Source organism: Sapajus apella, unplaced genomic scaffold (genome assembly GCF_009761245.1).
Source record: "Sapajus apella isolate SASKATOON/1434 unplaced genomic scaffold, GSC_monkey_1.0 scaffold44, whole genome shotgun sequence".
NCBI lineage: Eukaryota > Metazoa > Chordata > Mammalia > Primates > Cebidae > Sapajus > Sapajus apella.
This window is the reverse complement of record NW_022436984.1, coordinates 269,461-288,542: the sequence shown is the minus strand read 5'-3', so window position 1 is coordinate 288,542 and position 19,082 is coordinate 269,461. Positions and strand designations below refer to the sequence as shown.

General features: G+C 49.5%; 1 protein-coding gene across 1 annotated transcript; it reads left to right on the top strand.

The window, feature by feature from the left end:
• The first annotated feature begins 5,210 nt into the window (after positions 1-5,210).
• Positions 5,211-18,378, top strand: CIB4 (calcium and integrin binding family member 4). The gene is made up of 4 exons (XM_032301260.1): positions 5,211-5,469; positions 16,203-16,312; positions 17,195-17,283; positions 18,186-18,378. Exons 1-4 carry the CDS (start codon positions 5,376-5,378, stop codon positions 18,214-18,216), a joined length of 324 nt encoding a protein of 107 aa, XP_032157151.1. The 5' UTR covers positions 5,211-5,375; the 3' UTR covers positions 18,217-18,378.
• The last annotated feature ends 704 nt before the right edge of the window (positions 18,379-19,082 follow it).

Here is a 19,082-nt window from a genome sequence, read left to right as displayed (position 1 = left end):
CATAAACCTAACACCATAAAAACTCTAGAAGAAAACGTAGGCAAAACCATCCAGGACATAGGCATAGGCAAGGACTTCATGACTAAAACACCAAAAGCAATGGCAACAAAAGCCAAGATAGGCAAATGGGATCTAATTAAACTTCAGAGCTTCTGTACAGCAAAAGAAACAACGATTAGAGCGAACCAGCAACCAACAGAATGGGAAAAGATTTTTGCAATCTACCCATCTGACAAAGGGCTAATATCCAGAATCTACAAAAAACTAAAACAGATTTACAAGAAAAAAAACAAACAAACCCATTCAAAAGTGGGCAAAAGATATGAACAGATACTTTTCAAAAGAAGACATACGTGAGGCCAACAAACATATGAAAAAATGTTCATCATCACTGGTCAGTAGAGAAATGCAAATCACAACCACACTGAGGTATCATCTCACGCCAGTTAGAATGGTGATCATTAAAAAATCTGGAGACAACAGATGCTGGAGAGGATGTGGAGAAACAGGAACACTCTTACACTTTTGGAGGGAGTGTAAATTAGTTCAACCATTGTGGAAGGCAGTGTGGCGATTTCTCAAGGATCTAGAAATAGAAATTGCATTTGACCCAGTAATCCCATTATGGGTATATACCCAAAGGACTATAAATCATTCTGTTTTAAAGACATATGCATACATATGTTCATTGCAGCCCTATGTACAATAGCAAAGACCTGGAACCAACCCAAATGCCCATCAATGATAGACTGGACAAAGAAAATGTGGCACATATACACCATGGAATACTATGCAGCCATAAAAAACGATGAGTTCTTGTCCTTTGTAGGGACTTGGATGAATCTGGAAACCATCATTCTCAGCAGACTGACACAAGAATAGAAAACCAAACACCGCATGTTCTCACTCAGGCGGGTGCTGCACAATGAGAACACGTGGACTCAGGGAGAGAAGCATCACACAATGAGGGTAGTGGGGGAGGGCTAGGGGAGGGACAATGGGGTGGGAAGGGTGGGGAGGGATAATATGGGAAGAAATGTCAGATACAGATGAAGGGGGAATAGAGGCAGCAAACCACCTGGTTATGTATGCACCTATGCAACATCCAGGTATGACCTCCACATGTACCCCAGAACCTAAAGTAAAATAAATTTAAAAAATTATTTAAAAAAATAAAGAAAACTTTTAGTTTTTTGGCAGGGATTGCAATCTTTTGATTGTTGATAAACTCTAGTTTCTATTTCCAAAAAAACTCCCAGCATTTGGGGTTTATTTTCATCTTCTTTAGTTTCATCACGCTCAGATGGAGATCATAGTACTGAGTTACCTGTGTAAATGTCACCTGCTATGGTGACATGTTTATCTTCCCTTGGTTCAAAACGCCCTCAAACTAGGGTATGTGTTATTCTTGAAATGGAAGCATTGCTTTGTCAACTGTCACTTCCTTCCTCCTTGGGGGGATTGAAGACTTCTAAATGAGTGTGAAATTTAATACAGACTATAACTCTCTGGGCAGGTCCCCAAATTTATTGGTTCCGCTTTCAGATTTTTAAAGGTACAGCATCAAAAATCTGGAATCCAGTAAACTGGACCTGTGATCACTAATGAGGCCTGCTCTTTCAGCTTCCCCTTCTTGGCTGTTCTGTCTGCCTGGGGCTAGGCTGAACCAGACCTGAGGACATCAGCTGAGCTGGCCTTAGCTCAGGATGGAGAGCAGGGAAGGGCACCAGGCTGCACCACCAGGGACCTTAGAAACTCTCCCGCAGCACTATCAGTGCCCCTTTGACTGGAGCTGTTCTGTCGCAGGGGGGCTTGAGACAGGGACCCTGGGGGAGAGGGAAGCTGCACCTTGTTGGAACAGAGACAGTCCTGGGACACTCTCCTGGCAGGTGCCTGCCAGGCCTCACGGACGCCACTCCTGGACCCCTAGGACCCAAACACAGCTCTGGTGAGCTTGGTCCTAGCCCTGCGGCCTGACAGCTGCCCTGCCATCCTCTCAGGGACAGTGTCCCCTGCTTCACACTCAGATTCCTCCCTGCTTTATAAGACCGATGGCTCCGTGTCAGCTCCATCTTCTCCTCTGGCCTTCTCCCTCCTGTTGCCTTTGGTCCCATGGCCTCCTCCTATGCCTCTCACTTTCATAGTGAGAGTCATAGAGTCATTTCTAGCCGGCCACTGAGTTCTCTTAGGCCATCAGCCATGTCTTTAACTTCAGTCTAGATTCTGTTTTTGCACTTTATGGCAAAGGGAGAGAGAGAGAAACAGAGACAGAGACTTGCTCTGTCACACAGGCTAGAGTGCAATGGTATGATCTCAGTTCACTGCAACCTCTGCCTCCTGGGTTCAAGCCATGCCCCTGCCTCAGGCTCCCAAGTAGCTAGGACTGCAGGCACATGCCACCACACCCAGCTAATTTTTGTATTTTTAGTAGTGATGGGGTTTTGTGATGTTAGCCAGGCTGGTCTCGAACTCCTGAACTCAGGTGATTCATCGGTCTTGACCTCCCAAAGTGCTGGGATTACAAGTGTGAGCCACTGTGCTTGGTCTTTGATGTTTGTTTGGCACGAGGCACCTTAGTGGAGAGCAGGGAGTTCTGGTCTCAGGCCAGCTCTGCCACTTGCTGGCTGAGTCTCTTCCCTTCCCCAGGTCTCATTTCCACATCCGTGAGATGAACAGTCAGCCTAGATCACAGATCTCCAGCATTTTTAATCACGCATCCCCAGCAATAACGTGAAAAAATGAGAAACATCCACTCATTGTATATATTCATGTATAAACTGTATATATTTACTACAATATTGATCTGATATAATATCAAAATAAAAAAATTTTAAGGACAACCTAAAAACTACATATTTAACAAATAATTTTCCCTTTAATAGATATAGTAAGAGTTCTTCCTTGCACTGTTGTTTGAATGTAACTAATAATACTGTAAGAAAAGCAATGTGTAAGGGAAAGCAAAGTGCTTTTAGATTGAGCTAGAGCCATTCAGAGGTCTGGTTCTAGTTCAGTTTCTTTTTAATAGCTGTCATAACTGATCCAAAGAGAGGCAATGTATCATGGGCTGCATGCCTTAAATCATAGCACTCAGTTTCAACCCCACTCACCAATTAAGGCTTTCAATGGAAATTAAGCTGGTAATTGTCTGCCTCCCCTGATGTCAGTCAGTGGCTCTTACACTAAGCGGAAAGTGTTACATTTTTATATTTGTAACAATGGATTCAAAATCCACAGACATTCTTTATTTGGAGAATTTCCAAACAGGTCAGAAGAGTCTGTTTCTATATTTCCAGGTATGTAATATAAGCATTTCTATAGGTGATACACGTTTTTAACCACGAAAATCCCATTTTAAAAATATTCTCTTCAAAGCATGAGTTTCTTTAGAAAAGCAATAGTGTTAAAATGAGTCACCTTTACCTTGAAGAGTCAAAGGAAATTGAGTTTATTTTTCAGTGGATATTTGCTAGGTAGCACACTGCCAACAGCTACTTGTCATCATAGAAAGGTCAGCAAATTCAGAACACTTGTCTTTTTGTGCCAGGAAAACATATAACTGATCTTTAAGTTTGATAGCTCTTTTAAGAAGTCTTCCAAGAGCTAACCAGTAAACTTCCATGCGGTTCAGATTTCCATACTCACTTCCCTTCTGATTACAAATCATTGTGTGTGTGTGGCGGGGGGCTGGGTATATATATATATATATATATACACACACACACACATATATTTGTATAAGTTTTACTATATATACATACATACATATTACTATATATGTATACACAAATATGTGTATATGTATATATAGTAAAACTTATACATATATATTTACCATATATATATATATACCATATATATATATATATATTTTTTTTTTGAGATGGAGTTTTTCTCTTTTTGCCCAGGCTGGACTGCAATAGCGTGATCTCAGCTCACTGCAGCCTCTGCCACCCGGGTTTAAGCAATTCTCCTGCCTTAGCCTCCTGAGTAGTTGGGATTACAGGCATGTACCACCACACCCAGCTGATTTTTTTTGTATTTTTAGTAGAGACGGGGTTTCTCCATGTTGGCCAGGCTGGTCTTGAACTCCTGACCTCAGGTGATCCACCTGCCTCGGCTTCCCAAAGTGCTGGGATTATAGGTGTGAGCCACCAAACCTGGCCAAGTTTTACTATATTTTAACTTTTTTTTTAAGAGAACCTTTTCAATGCATTCTGCTGTACTTGGGTATTTCTGGGCTTACCTTCCTGACTACAGTAGCCTGCAGGAAATTCTTTAGGGAGGTCTTTGGAATGTGTTGGCATCCTGCAGCGTCACCCCAGAATACTTTTCCATCAGGGAGCAGCCACCCCTCATGCCCAAGAGTACCTTCACTTTTCCCCAGCCATGGCATTTTCGTTGAAGACATTCATTTACTATTCAGTCCATATCTCTTTTTCCTTCAGTGGCTCAAAGAAATGTGGTTTTTCACATACAGAATCAAAGAAAATCACATTAGAAGATCTATTCTTCTATTTAACTATTTAGCAAAGCTTTCCCAGTGTAAAACTTGTTTGAATACTCATTTCTCTGTATCTTTGGCAATATTTCCTCTGCACCTTCCAGCATGTTCACATGCTGTGTAGTAGGTACTATTCTTGCCACCAGCAGCTGCCACATCAACTGCCCTGTTTTCAGTCTCTATAAGACATGAGGGGTGTGTGTGTATGTGTGTGTGTGTGTGTGTGTGTGTGTGTGTGTGTGTGTGTGTAGATGAGTCATGTGACATGGATCTAAGGAGTGTATGGGTGTCCTGGCAACCACCTCCCTCCCATCACTACCAGCAAAGACAAGGGGAGGTCTGCAGGGGAAGGAAGCTTGGTGTCTCATTCCCTGGCTGGCTCTGCGCTTAGGTAGTGAGCCTGTTGACTTGCCTTGTATCTGCCTGAGCATGGGAGAGAAAATTGATGCAGGGTCTTCTTGTTATGTGTGCCTGAATTCTCATGGTTTCTACCCCATAGAGCAGGACTCATATTTAGAGTAGAAGAGGTTTCAGCTCTGACATGCTTTTGTTCATTTGCATTTGCGTTAAAAGCATTATCTTCAATGGTGGCATCCTTGCAGGAATCTTGTGAAGTCACATATCCATCTGTAAGAGTCATCGCCGGCACCCCATCATGCCCAGGGCCTGGCTCAGTGAGCTACTATCTACTCCGATATTTAGGTTGTGGCTGTCATTTTCATCTGAAACCCAGGATATAGTGTTTGTGACAGATGAGAGAGGCCCAGGGTGACACAACCCTGACCCTGATAGACCTCCTCCCTCCTCCTCCCCTTGCCCACAGGTCAACCCTTTCAGAGACCGTATCTGCAGAGTATTCTCCCACAACGGCATGTTCTCCTTTGAGGATGTGCTGGGCATGGCGTCTGTGTTCAGTGAGCAGGCCTGCCCCAGCCTGAAGATTGAGTACGCCTTTCGCATCTACGGTAGGTGCTGTGGGGGACTGAGGGGTGAGGGGTGGAAGGGCCAGAGAGAACATACCATATCGACTCCATCATCAGTTCATTGATGGATGGCGTAAGCTGGGGTTTGCTTGGGTATCTATGGGTATGTGTCGTGTTTTGCACGTACCATGGAGTAAAAAGAATGATTGAGAATGACAGCAGCAATGGATAGACTGCCCTCTGTGTCATCAGAGGACAATGGGGTCACTGGCGTTGATATTTGGTGGTAGTGCGTGGTGTGTGGGCAGGCGAGAGAGAGAGAGGACCACATTGCATGTAAAGGATTTATGCCTATTTGGCAGAAGGAGCATTGGATGAGAAGTTAACAAAATTTGGACAATCTTGGACAAATCATTTCACCTTTCTGGGGCTCAGTTTTCTCATCTGTAAAGTGAGGGGATAGGGAGAGATAATCTCTGAGGTCCTCTGACATAATTTGGTCCCTGACTCTGTCCTGGGTCGTCAAAAGCTGTGCTGAAGTCCTCCTCTTCACCAGGCAAATGTCCGTGCAGCACAGCTGGGATGCAAGGGAATTCTCAAAAGGAATCAAAAGGAAAGAAAGAAGTCTCGAGAAGCCTTGAAACAAACCAGGTGCAAGGCTTTAGTGCATCCTGATCACTCTTTGGCCTCAAAGGACTTGAACATTTAGACTTGCTCATTCACATCTCACCTGCCTTCCTTTCCTGCCAGCTCCTCCCCGGTCTCCACAATGGTGGACTCCATCTCATTTATACCTCACCCCAGTGGATGGGGATAGAAGACAGCAGAAGACGTTTCAGCCAGATGGACCTATGAGGCCTCAGCTTTTTCATCTGTAAAAAGGACTTAGTAATAATTTTATACCCCGTTATATCCTCAGGTTCAGCATTCAATAATCACACAAGAAATCAGAGTCCCCTCCTGAGAACGGCTGAGTAAACTCCTATCATACTGTCATTCCTGCAGAGAGCAACTATAAAGCTCCAAACTAAATAGAAAAATCAACCAGCTGATGGCATCGGAAAGCTACCAAAAGCAAGATGCGTTCTAGAGAGATCTGATGCCTGGAAGAAGGAAATAGTGGTAGATGGGTTTTCCATCACCCACCTTCTTTATTTTTAATTTTTTAGCCAGAAGGTAGGCTTCAGTGAGTGGAAACGCTGGACTCTTTCTGACTTGAAGAGCCAGAGAGTTTGGGGCACACACAACCCCTGCAAAGTGAGGGTCTATGAAAGAGAAAGGGAGTCCAAATTTTGCGTATAAACTATGCCCATATCGCTATCTGACCTCTATACCACATACACGAGGGCAAACTCAAAGCAGCTCAGCTAAGGATAAAAGAACTAAATTGAGATTTGAGCTGCCACCACATTTTAACCAGGTCTGCGAGTGACAGGGTTTGCACTTTGAGTCCATACCAATTGCCTGCTAAAACCAAAAATCCAGCACTCTTTGGGGAATACGGAGTCTCTACAACAAAATATTTATTAAGTCTAAGCAGCCATTCAAAATTGTACACAGTATACAAAAATGTGTTTTTAAGCTGATGAATTCTCAAGAATGGAGACTGACTGACATGACCCAGAGGGTAAGCTAATAAGGATTTAAAAACAGCTACTATAACTGGATTAGTCAGGATTCTGCAGAGAAACAGAACCAATAGGCTGTTTATATGTGTGTATATATATATGAGTGTGTGTATGTGTGTCTATATGTGTGTGTATACACACACACACACACACGCATATCTCTACATGTATATGTAGAAAGAGAGAGATTTATTCTAGGAACTGGCTCGTGTGATTATGGAGGCTGAGAAGTCCCATGATCTACTGTCTGAAGCTGGAAAACTAGGAAAGGTGGTGGCATAATTCATTCTGAGGGTCCAAGAACCAGGAGCATCAAAGTCTGTGGATGGGAGAAGGTGGATGTCTCAGCTCAGAGAGCACAAATTCATCCTTCCTCTACCTTTTTGTTCTATTGGGCCCTCCATGGATTGAACAACATCCAGTTGGTGAGGGCAGATCTTCTTTACCCAGTCTACTGATTCAAATGCTAATCTCTCCCAGAAATACCCTCACAGAGACACCCATAAAGAATATGTTGCCAGCTATCTGGGCATCCTTAGCCCAGTCTGCTTGACACATACCAATAATCATCACAATAATCATGCCCAAGGATGTAAAAACTGCTCATAACAAATGAAAAGATAGGAAATCTCAGCAGAGAAGCAGAAACTATAAGAAAGAATCAAATAGAAAATATAGAGCTGAAAAATAAAATATCTGAAACAAAAATTCACTGGATGAGCTTAACGGGAGAATTGAGATAACAAAGGAGTCAGGAAACTTCAAGATAGATCAATGGAAATCATCTCATCTGAAGAAGAGAGAGAAAAACTATTCAAGGGAAAGGAGAACAGAGCCTCAGAGACAAGCAAGACGATAGAAAGGTCTAACATGTATCCAACTGGAGTCTAAGAAGGAGAGAGTGAACAGGGCAGAAAAGATATTTGAAGACATAATGGCCTCAAATGTCCTACATTTGATAAGACACAGATTTACAGCGAAGTCCAAGCAGGACATGTAGAAACGAAACCACATACCCAAATTCTGTTGGCCTCATAGGCCCCACCTGTCCACACCGGCCTTCCTCCTTCCTTACCCCAAGTATTTCTGGGGGTCTCCAGGGAGTTCCTGATACTTCCAGGGAGTTGGAGCCCTCTAGGCGCTGCTGCTCTCAGTCAGGCCTTGTGGTGGCTCAAGCCCCCATCACTGCTCCTCTGGCCGGGCTTGCTCCTCTGGGAGAATACCAGCCCAGGCTTGGTGTTCCTGTCTCAGCCAAGAGTCTTTAGGTTGCAAACCACAGAAACTTACCTGTGTAAAAGCAACGGATAAGACCCAGCAGCAGATGAGTTTTCCATTGTCTAAGAAAATACCACAAGCTTAGAGGGTTAAGAGGACACGCATTAGTAACCTCACAGTTTCTGTGGGCTAGGAGTCCAGGCATGGCTTAGTTGGGTCCTCCTCTTAGGGTTTTGCAAGACTGCCATCAAGGTTCCAGCCAGGCTGCCTTCTCACCTGGAGGGTGCTTGACTCGGGGAGTCTGCTCATGAGCTTGTTCACGTTGTCAGCAGAATTTACTTCCTTTCTCTGCAGGACTTAGGGCCCTAACTTCTTGCTGGCTCTCAGGCAGAGGCTGCCCTCAGCTCCTGGCCACATGGGCCCCTCAATATGGTCACTTGCTTCTTCAAAGACAGTCAGGGGGAGAGACTCTTGAGTTCCCCACTGGCAAGATGGAGTTAAAAACATAGTGTGATGGCGGAAGCGACAGCCCATCACTTCTGCCGAGTTCCCTCGTTTGCAAGCAAGTCACAGTTCCCACCCACACTCAAGGAGGCTGGGGATTATACCAAAGCCTGAGCACCAAGATGTGTGGCTCTTGAGAGAGGTCCCTAGAGTTCATCTGCCAAGAAGAGCAATATGGAACCCACAGTGGAAGTGAGGCAGGCCACTCAGGGCCCTCGGGCACAGCTGGATGGGGCTCAGGAAGCCAGGCAGCTGCGGTCTCCTCTCCATGGCTGCCTCGTCTCTCATCTCTGCCTCTCCCTGTGGACTTTCCTTCTCTTTCTGCAGATCTGCTATGCTTCTGTGCCCACAGGTCAAAGATGACTGCCTGGCCCCTACATGGCCTACAGGCTTCACTCTGACTGAGTAGCCGCAAGCATCTGTTTCTCACTTCTTTTTTTCTCACTGAGCCAATGATCTAGCTGCCCCTGGGATAGGTGATCAGCCTTGCCCAATCACCTGCAGCCAAAAAGAAGCAGAGTTGCGATACAAGCATGGCTCCAGAGGCCTGCCACTGGGGTGGGGAGGTGGGGCGGGGGGTGCCACTGGAGGTGGTAGAGTGTAGGCTGGGCAGAGGCTGCAAAAGATGCCTGCCTCCCTTGACTTTCCATGGTTTCCTGAGCTAAACAAACAAAAACATCAAAAACACTCAAACCCTTCAGGAGCAAGGTGAACAGCAGGTTCTCTTTGGGCTTCAAGGCACAAGCTAAATCGTGTTCAGCTCCGACTCAGCGAGAATGCCCACGGTTCCAAGAGGCCGGACTGGGAGCCTCAGGGCAGATCAAGGACCAGACACCACAATATCCTCCACAGCGCCTTTGTATCTTCCTCCATCCATTCTCTCTAGGCCCCTCGAGCATACAGGTTCCTTCCTCCAGCCCAAGCATAAACACAAAAAACTCAAAGCCTTCATGCAAATCAGCTGTGCAAATAGATGCCCAGGGACTCGTAAACTCCCAGGCTTCATCAGACAGACTCAGACAAACCTGAATTCTCTCTGGGCTCAGAAGCCTTCTTTACAGAGCTGTCAGCAGGATTGCAGATGGGATGCGTGGATCCCGAGCCTGCGTCGTACGTTGAGGAGGGTGTGGGCCACAGTGAAGGACAAAGAGGGATCATAAAAAAGGGGAAAGAAGGCAGAGAGGGAAAGGAGAAGGCGGGTGTGGTAGTCGTCATGGTGATGATTCTCCGCAGAAGCCCAAAGGCGGAACTCAGTGCTGCGGCCCTTGCTACCCCCGTGTGGCCCACGGACCAGCAGCATCAGCACTGCCAGGATGCTTATCAGAAATGCAGAGCCCCAGGCCCCACCCCGCCCCACCCATTCAATTCAAATCTGCATTTTAGCGAGAACCCCAGCAGATTCCTCTGCGCTTTAATGTCTAAGAAGTACTGCTCTAACCCACTGCTTCTCACACTTGGCTGTACACTGAATCACCTGCGAGGTTTTTTTTTTTTTTTTTTTTTTTTTTTAAATAGAGATGCTTGGGCCCCAGCTCCAGGGACTTGATGGAATGGTATTGGGTATGTCCTGGTCCTTGGGCTTTTTGGAAGCTCCCTGGATGGCTCTAATGAACAGCGGACTGTGAGAGCTGTTGGTCTAAACCGCTGCAGGAGTTAGAGTTGTATTCGGTGATGTGGAGCAGTGGCCATGGTATTTAAAAAAAAGAAAAAACTTTGGGAGGCCAAGGCGGGGAGATCAGTAGGTCAGGAGATCAAGACCATCCTGCTAACATGGTGAAACCCTGTCTCTAATGGAAATAGAAAAAATTAGCTGGGCATGGTGGCAGGCATCTGTAGTCCCAGCAACTCGGGAAGCTGAGGCAGAAGAATCACTTGAACCCGGGAGGTGGACATTGCAGTGAGCCGAGATCATGCCACTGCACTTCAGCTTGGGTGACAGAGCAAGACTCTGTCTCAAAAAAGAAGGAAAAAACAAAGTCTGGGGTCAGGCAGTGCAGAGATGGAGCAATGGCCTCAGGAAGTAACTGAGGGTCCAGGCTCCTTCAAGCTTCCTATTCAGCCAACAGTCGGGGACCATTGTCCTCATAGTCACAAAATGGCTTCTGCGCCCACAGACATCTCATCTTCATTTCAGCAAGGAAGAAAAGGTGATAAGAGAAGGGTGTGCGTCCAGACAAAAGTGCGTCCAAGGTGCAGATAAATCCACTCTCCTTTCACAAGCTTTCTTGGAAGCCCCACCCAGCATTTTTGGTTTGTGTTTCATCGACCAGAACTTCAGAACTATGCCACCTGGCTACCCATAGCTCAAAGGAGACATAAAACATCCAGTTACACATTTTAGGCTGGGTGTCATCCTGGAAAGAAACTGCAGTTATGTTAGTAAGAAAGACAGGAGAATGGCTTTTGGTCAAGAATCAAGCAGGGGCTGGCTGGGCGCAGTGGCTCACACCAGTAATCCCAGCACTTTGGGAGGCTGAGGCAGGTGGATCACCTGAGGTCAGAAATTCAAGACCAGCCTGGCCAACATGGTGAAACCCCAACTCTACTAAAAATACAAAAGTTAGCTGGGTATAGTGACAGGCACCTGTAGTCCCAGCTACTCAGGAGGCTGAGGTAGGAGAATCACTTGAACTTGGGAGGTGGAGGTTGCAGTGAGCTGAGATTGTGCCACTGCACTCCAGCCTGGGTGACAGAGTAAGACTGTCTCAAAAAATAAAAAAATAAAAAAAATTAAAAAAGAAGGAGAACCCAGCAGGGACAGCCATGCCTCCCTGGAGCTTACCTACCGGGCTCCACGTCGTGATTTGACAGACACTCTGGTCTCCAGCCAATCAATCTCCTCTCTCTGTACCTCTGGAAAAAGTTTCCACCTGTGAAAGACCACCATCCCAGCAATGTCTTCCTGCTCTCATCAGCACAGCCTCCACCAGATAGGAATTATCCCCAGGCAGGTACCAGAGCACCTGTGGCAGGACTCCCCATACCTTCTTCCCGGGACCTGACGTCACAGCAGGTGCTGCTGGCTGGGGAGACGCAAAGAAACCTCAGTTCTCAAGGAAGTCACAGTGAAAGGAGCCTGCCCTCCCTTCACCAAAAATCAATGATTTTTGTAAAATTCCTGGGGAAACTGGAAGGAGTAAGAATGACAGAGACTTTGAGTGATGATGGTAAGATTCTTCGGGGGGAACCGAAGGCTGAGCCCCGACTCCACCAGCCCTCTGAGCCCCTCCTAGCATTGTTGGGAGACAGCAAGAGGAAGGCTCCAGGCTCTCCCGAGTGGTCTGAGGCTGCAGAGGCCGCCTGGGCTGGTCAGCCTCCCAGAGCTCCCAGCCCCCAGCCCCTCCCAGGCTCACTCCCCTTGCCATCCCTAAAGGAGGGGAACTGTCTAGGGCTACATTTACTCTGGCAAATTATTGTTTCCAGATGGCTTGGGGCCAAAGCCATGTCATTTGCTGCAATCTCTGCATACAGGAGCTGGGCCAGCAGGATGCCTGGGGACACTGCAGGGTCTCTGAGAGAGGCTGCAGAGGTTCCCAGCAGCAGTGTGGCGTCGCTGCGGCTGTCCATCTCCAGGCCTGGGGCTGGTCCCTCCACCCTCTTCACCTGCGCTGAGCCATTTCCCATGGAGGTGCAGGGAGAGAGACTCCAGTCCTGGCATTCAGCCGGGGAGAGGCACTGCTGCAGGAGTGAGGGGCAGCTTACAGCTTCCACACCCATATCCTGCCGTGGGGAACAGAGACGAGTCTTGGCTCTGCCACCAAAGGACCCTGTGACATCAGCAAACCTGGGCCTCAGTTTCTCTAGTAGGAACAAGTATAGAAACTGGAGAAACCAATAGCTCTCGTTCGTTTCCTTCACGGTGGGTTTATACGGTCTCTTCGGCTTGCATTTTTAGCGTTTAGCAACCATCAAGTGATGTAGGATTGAGCCTCTAAATGTGGAAGATATAACTATACTGAGTTATAGCGTGGTGTGGTTACTGAGTATTGAAGATAACTATACCAAGATATCTTAGTACAGAAGATTCTTATTAGATGTAACCAATATGCTTATTCTTATTTACATCCAATAAGCATCTTCTGTATTGACCATCTTCTATATTCCAGGTGATGTCCACGTATTTTCTTATTTAATCTCCACAGCAACTCAGTGGAGGTACTGCTATGACTCCCATTTTACAGATGAGGAAACTGAGACTCATAATGAATTAGGCTCAGATAATGAATTGGCCATTTGGTGGCCATTGACAGTATACCACAGGTAACAGCGGCTTAAGCAAGATAGCTTCCAAGATTGCTGAAAGGTATATATTTATTTATCTAATATGTAGAAGTCAAGAGATAGTTCCCCACAGTGGTTCTAAAGCTCTCAGTGTCAGGTATCCCAGGTCCCCCTATCTTGTCGCTTTATCCTTTGTTCCCAAGGTCACCTCATTATCCCCGAGGACCACACCTTCTCTTTATTATAGATGGTCCCAGTTGTCTGTGCCTCTTCTGCTTACATTTCATTGGCCAGAACATAGCCATATGGCCACATCTAGCAGCAAGGGAGGCTGGCAAATGCAGTGATTGTTTTGGGTGATCCTCTGCCCATGAAAGACTGGCGCTTTATTGCAATAAAGGCAGTTAGGGGTGGTTAAGACCGTAGACTTCCCATTAAGTGAGACTGCCTGGGATTAGTCCTGTCTCCATCACATACCAATGGTTACCCTGGGTAGTTCATTCATTATTTATTCAGCAGTAGTCATTGGGCGTCTACTATGTCCCAGGCACTGTTCTGGGAACTAGGGATACATCAGTGAGCAAAAAAGCAAAGACATCTGCCCTTGTGGAATTTATATTCGAGTGGAGGGAGATAAACGAGCTAATGACACACCGTGTGCTGGGGAGTATTCTGTGCTGGGAGAATGACAAAGCCGGGAAGACACAGAAAGCGTATGTCTGCACAGGGGCTGGGTAGCGCCCTAGGAGGAGCTGGCACTTGAAGAAAAACCTGGATGAGAGTGTCCCAAGGAGGGAGCCTCCGTGCAAAGGCCCCAAGGCAGGAGTGTGCCTGGCTTGATTGAGCAAGGAGGCAGAGTGAGGGTGAGCTGACTTGGGGATCAGGACCTGGGCTCTGCTCGGGGTGAGACAGGGCTGCAGGAAGAGGGCAATGAGGAAGAAATGACGATCAACAGACCACCCGGGCTGCTGTGCTGGGAATAGCCTTCGGGGCAGAGAGAGAGGAGGGAAGCTCAGCAGCAGGCTGCCAGGGCCAGCTGGAGAGAGGCGGTGTGGCCGGGCTGCGGGGGACAGTGCATGGGAAGCGGGGGGAGCTGTGAGGATTTGCCAAACCATCACCTGTGGGATGCAAGGGAGAGAGAGAAGGATGACTGCAGGTTGGCCTGAGCGGTGGGAGGTGGAGCCGCCCACTTCCCAGGAAGGGGGCAGCTGTGAGTGCAGCAGGTCTGGGGTAGGGGCCTGGGAGGGGAGTGCGAGGAGCCTGGGCTCGGACACAGAGAATACGAGGGGCTGTTGGCTGAGACCAGGAAGGCAGGTGCATATGTGAACCTGGAGTCCCGAGAGAAGCCCAAGGTGGAGACATACATTTGGGATTCATTTGCCTATGGGGATATTTAAAGGTTGCAAAGAGCTGAAACGAGATTAAGGAGGTAAGTATGGTTATTTAATCTGTGTGTGCCTCAGTTTCTCCATCTCTGAAGGATAGGGAGTAAATGCAGTGAACTTTAAAGTGCTTAGACCAGGGCACGGCCACAGCAAAAACATCTGTGCGTGTTGTGGTGGTGATTATTACCGCTCACACAGGCAGCTGTTCACCGTCCCGCCCCCTCCCCTCCACAGCCGGGCCAGTGAGGCACTGGGCGACCGTGCTGGGTGCTTGAGGGGAGCAGTGCCTAGGTTGCCTGAGAGTCACCTTTCCTGCCATTCAAGGCCTTCGGAACTCTGCCCACCTTCCAGACTTTACCCGATGCTGCTCCTCCCAGGCCCTCCCCGAAGCCCCTGCTCCCCTCACACTGCGCCAGTCATTCCTGCCAAGTACCTTAGGGTGGCTCCTTCTCTGCTGCCCCAGGAGGTTCGGTATCTGCCCGCTCCTGGCCCAGCACCTCCTCCACCTGCCGTCCCTCCAGGTCATGCTCTTCAGAGGCCTGTTGAGAAGACCAGTTTAGGTGGCCCTGAAGGGACAAAGGATGCCCCTCAAGGTGGACCTGGCTGTCCAGTGCTCAGGAGGTTTATGTAATGACCATGTTTTCTGGCCCTAAAAGGAGGACCCAAGGCCTGGCCACACCCCGGGCAGCACTCCCCAACTGGCGGGACGGTGGGTGGGCACTTCCGAGCACTGTCCTGGAAGGCAGGGGCCCCCGGCTGTGGCCGCAGTTGAGGAAGGGGCAGCCAGCATGCACGAGCCAGCACGGCCCCCAGAAGTCCGCATCCCAGTGCCACCCCCACTACTGCTCACCTGAGTCCCAGGGCTCCCTGCGGCCGGAACCCTCTGTGCACACCTGGGCCACAGCAGCACCCTGGGCTTAGTGGGGGATGTGAAGTGTGTGCAGCCTGCCATGGTCTGCAGGCTCCCTGTCCTTTACCCTTTTTCCGACAGCTGTGGCTTTCCTTGGATGAAGAAATGGTGCCCATTTTTGCCCATTTCTGGACTCCACTTCATGAAGGAGGCTGCATGGGGTTGGAGGGAATATTGCCTCTTGTCTCTGTAACCCTTTGAGGGCACTGTCAGGGTCAATGTGGCTAGCCCCACTCTGGACAGATGACAAGGACCACTGTCCCCCCTTCACTGCAGAGGTGAGGGCACATGACCAGATCACATAGCTACTACATCGGGACAGAAGCAGGGACTGGACCCCAGGCCTTCCGACTCCCAATCCAGGCCGCCCTCTGCACCACACTGCCTGGCTCCCAGCCACCAAAAGACACCCTGCTTCTGGGTTGTGAGATAAGAGTTGCAAAGCACGGGGGTAGATGTGGGGCTCGGAGGTCAACCTGGCTGGGCTAGAATCTCCCCTTCGACCTCCTGGGGCTGCAGACAACCACATAACTCTCTGTGCCTCAGTTTCTTTCTAGTAAAAGACTAATAAATGTTGATTGGGAAGATTCAATGCCTTAAAGCTCTTGCGAGAGGTCTGAGCATGTAGTACCCACATGATCAGTACTTGCTGCCATTGGTATTTCTGACGGGTTATTTAACACATGTGTCTGTAGCCGGCTCTGGTGCTGCAGTGCCTGCCTCTTAGGCCTGCCCAGGTCTCCCTGGGTCTCAGGTTCTAGACCCGCCTGGGAGAGTTGGGCTCTGGGGGGCCTCCCAGAGGCTGATGGGCATCTGTGGGGTCCTGGCTGGTGCCGGGTCCCCCAGAACTCCTCAAGACCTCTTCCTGTTCAGCCTCCAGCTCCCTCTAATGCAGGCCTGGCGTCTTTGCAGATTTTAATGAGAACGGCTTCATTGATGAGGAGGACCTGCAGAGGATCATCCTACGGCTGCTCAACAGTGACGACACGTCTGAGGACCTGCTGGTGGACCTCATGCACCACGTGTGTGCTGGGGGCTAGGAGCTGGTGGCTGGGGCTGGGGATAAGGGCCAGGTTGTCACCCAAAGCCCCTAGATGTCAGGCCACCCTCTTGGGAGGAGACCCAGGGCCAGCCTGAGGCAGATGACACATTGGCCTTTGGTATACACAATTCCTGGGGGCTGCCAAGGGGACAGGCAGCCCAGGGTGCCCTGAGGAATGGGCAGACAACTGGAGGCAACTGCCCTTTGACTTTCCATCCTTCCTCCAAGACCTGCCCAGGGTCCCCAGAACACTGCGCCCGACCCACCCACTCGAGGGGCCTCCCTACATGGCGGAGACTGCCGGTGGCTGGCCAACAGCAGCTCAGCCTTAGAGGGACCTATCTCAACATCTCCTCCCCACACTGTCGCAGCGCGACACAACACCCAGGTGTCCTGGAGTGACAGACATGAGGATGGCCCCGCAAACTCAAGTCAGGGCCTGCACCTCAGCTTTCAGAACATGACAAGCCTCCAGCATTTCCAGTCTCGATGGGGACTAGAAGGAAGATGAAACCACGAGCACTGTTGAGGGAGTCCCCACCACCTCCCGGCCTGCCTGGGCCCCCTGTGTTACTGATTGGAGGGGCAGTTTGGGGGTACTCTTGTTCTCTCACTGCCAGGCTGGTGCTGGAGCCCCCAAAGAGTGAGAGAGGCAGTCTGCAGGGTCCCCAGCCTTGGTGCATGTAACCTCATCTCTGTAGGGTCACTGGGGTCAGGGGACCCAGGAGATGAGTGTTAAGCACGTGGCAGAGCCCCTGGCATCTGGCAGCCCCTGGCATGTGGCTCTCCCCCTCCACCCCCTGCTTCACCTCACTGCCTGGCACCAGGTCCCACTCAGCCACCTTCTGTGCTCCGCCGCCAGGTCCTGAGGGAGTCGGATCTGGACAATGACAACATGCTGTCCTTCTCAGAGTTTGAACATGCAATGGCCAAGTCTCCAGATTTCATGAAGTAAGGCATTCTGGAGGGGCAGGACTGCCCAGAAGAGTGGGTAGGGGGGGCAGGAAGGGCCCCCCAGTATCCCCTCAGTCCATGGGACATCCAGTCTCCCCTCAGTCCATGGGACATCTGTCTTCCCAAGGAGGTCATGAGTTTCCAGGAGACTTTGCAGATTCTTTCAGAATCAGCAAAACTGGAGCTTCTGAGAAATAGGTAACCCTGGGGCATTAAAAGGCAGAGGTGGGGATTGGATTCCAGGCTCTGAGAATGATGTCACACCTCCAACCTCAGAGCACTCCCCGCGCCAGCCGGCACACCTCTGTGCTTCTCCTGAGGCCCACTGGGCTCCTGGATGACCCCACCGCCTCCAGCAGCCTACTGGGAGTTGGGGCTTTGCAGGCAGGATCTGAAGATGCTGGTGGTGGAGCTCAGAAGAAAACAGACAATGAGAGAAGCACCCAATTCCATTTCTTAGAGTGATGGGGGGGAGGGGGCAGGGGTCTTCTGTGGCCCAAATGTTCCTGAGAAGATTGGCCGTCTCCAGATCTCCTTGGCCATGATGAAGTCTTTTTGGGGTTCTGCTGGTTTTGGGAGACACATGCCCCCTGGAAGCAGGGCGTGCCATGGAGGAAGAGCCAGGGGGAGCTGGTGTCTGAGGGCTGGCGTCTCCTGCTCCTGGGAGCAACTCGGCCAGCCGGTCTCAGAGGCATGCTGATTTGGAGTGTGCCCACTTAAGGTGATTTTACAGACCAAGGAAAACAGAACAAAGAGCTAGACCTCAGCCAGCACCAGGACAGGAGCCCGGGGCCACTGGGTCCCTCTGTGCCGACGTCTCCGCCTCCCCTCAGCCCTCCACGCTCACTCTGTGCTGTGCACCAGGTGTCTCTGCTTTGTCACAAAGTTCTTTCTTTCAGCTCCTTTCGGATTCACTTCTGGGGATGCTGATGTGGCTGCAAACACCTGGCGTGGCAGCCTCGCGGGAGAACACCGGAATCTAGTCCCCTCCAGCACTAGAGGGAGCTGGTTTCAAGTATGACTTTGTCCTGGGCCCACCCTCACCTCTAGAATATTCTTTATTAGATAAAATAAAAACCCTTTTCCTTAGCCCATCAGATCATCACTTGTGGAATGCAGGAGCACACACGTACTTTTAATTAAGAACTGCCCATTCCAGTTCAAGCAGGCTGTGGAGGCGATCGTTTTGAGGGAAGAGTTCAAATCTCAACCCACGTCATAGCAGGGGACCAGGCCAAATGGGATGAGGATCCCTAGAAAGACACACGCTCTTCCCTCCCTTCATCAGAACCCCCGACCCCCAGCACCTCGCAGCCCCGAGCTGCACATAGCAGCCATTCCAGCCGGCGCCCGGCTCCCCACTCCCCTTCCAAGGGAGAAGGCATCTTGGCCCTGATTGTGGAACCAGCAATCAGAGTTTATTTGCTTTGCTATTCAGCCAAGCCTCGGAATGAAATTGGCCTCCACAGAGTCTTTGGGGCCCAGCTCGTTAGGGACTTGGAGGCACAGAAGAAGCCCCTCATAGGGTTTATCGTACTTATACTGTCCTGGGGGAGGTGTCTATCGCTGGCTACAGAGGAGGGGCTGTTTCAGTCCCAGCGTCCTTGAACCTGGCTGTGTTCCCCTTGCCATTAGGTCCTGACTCGCCCACTCAAGGGCAATAAGGGCCTTGTTGCTTCATGGAGTGCCCTCGATCAAATCCAAGAGGCGCTGGAATGTTGGAGAAGGTCTCTACCTTGGCTTGAGGTCCCCACCCCAAATCCTGCCACTGAGGGGCTCTCACCCATGTCCTGCCC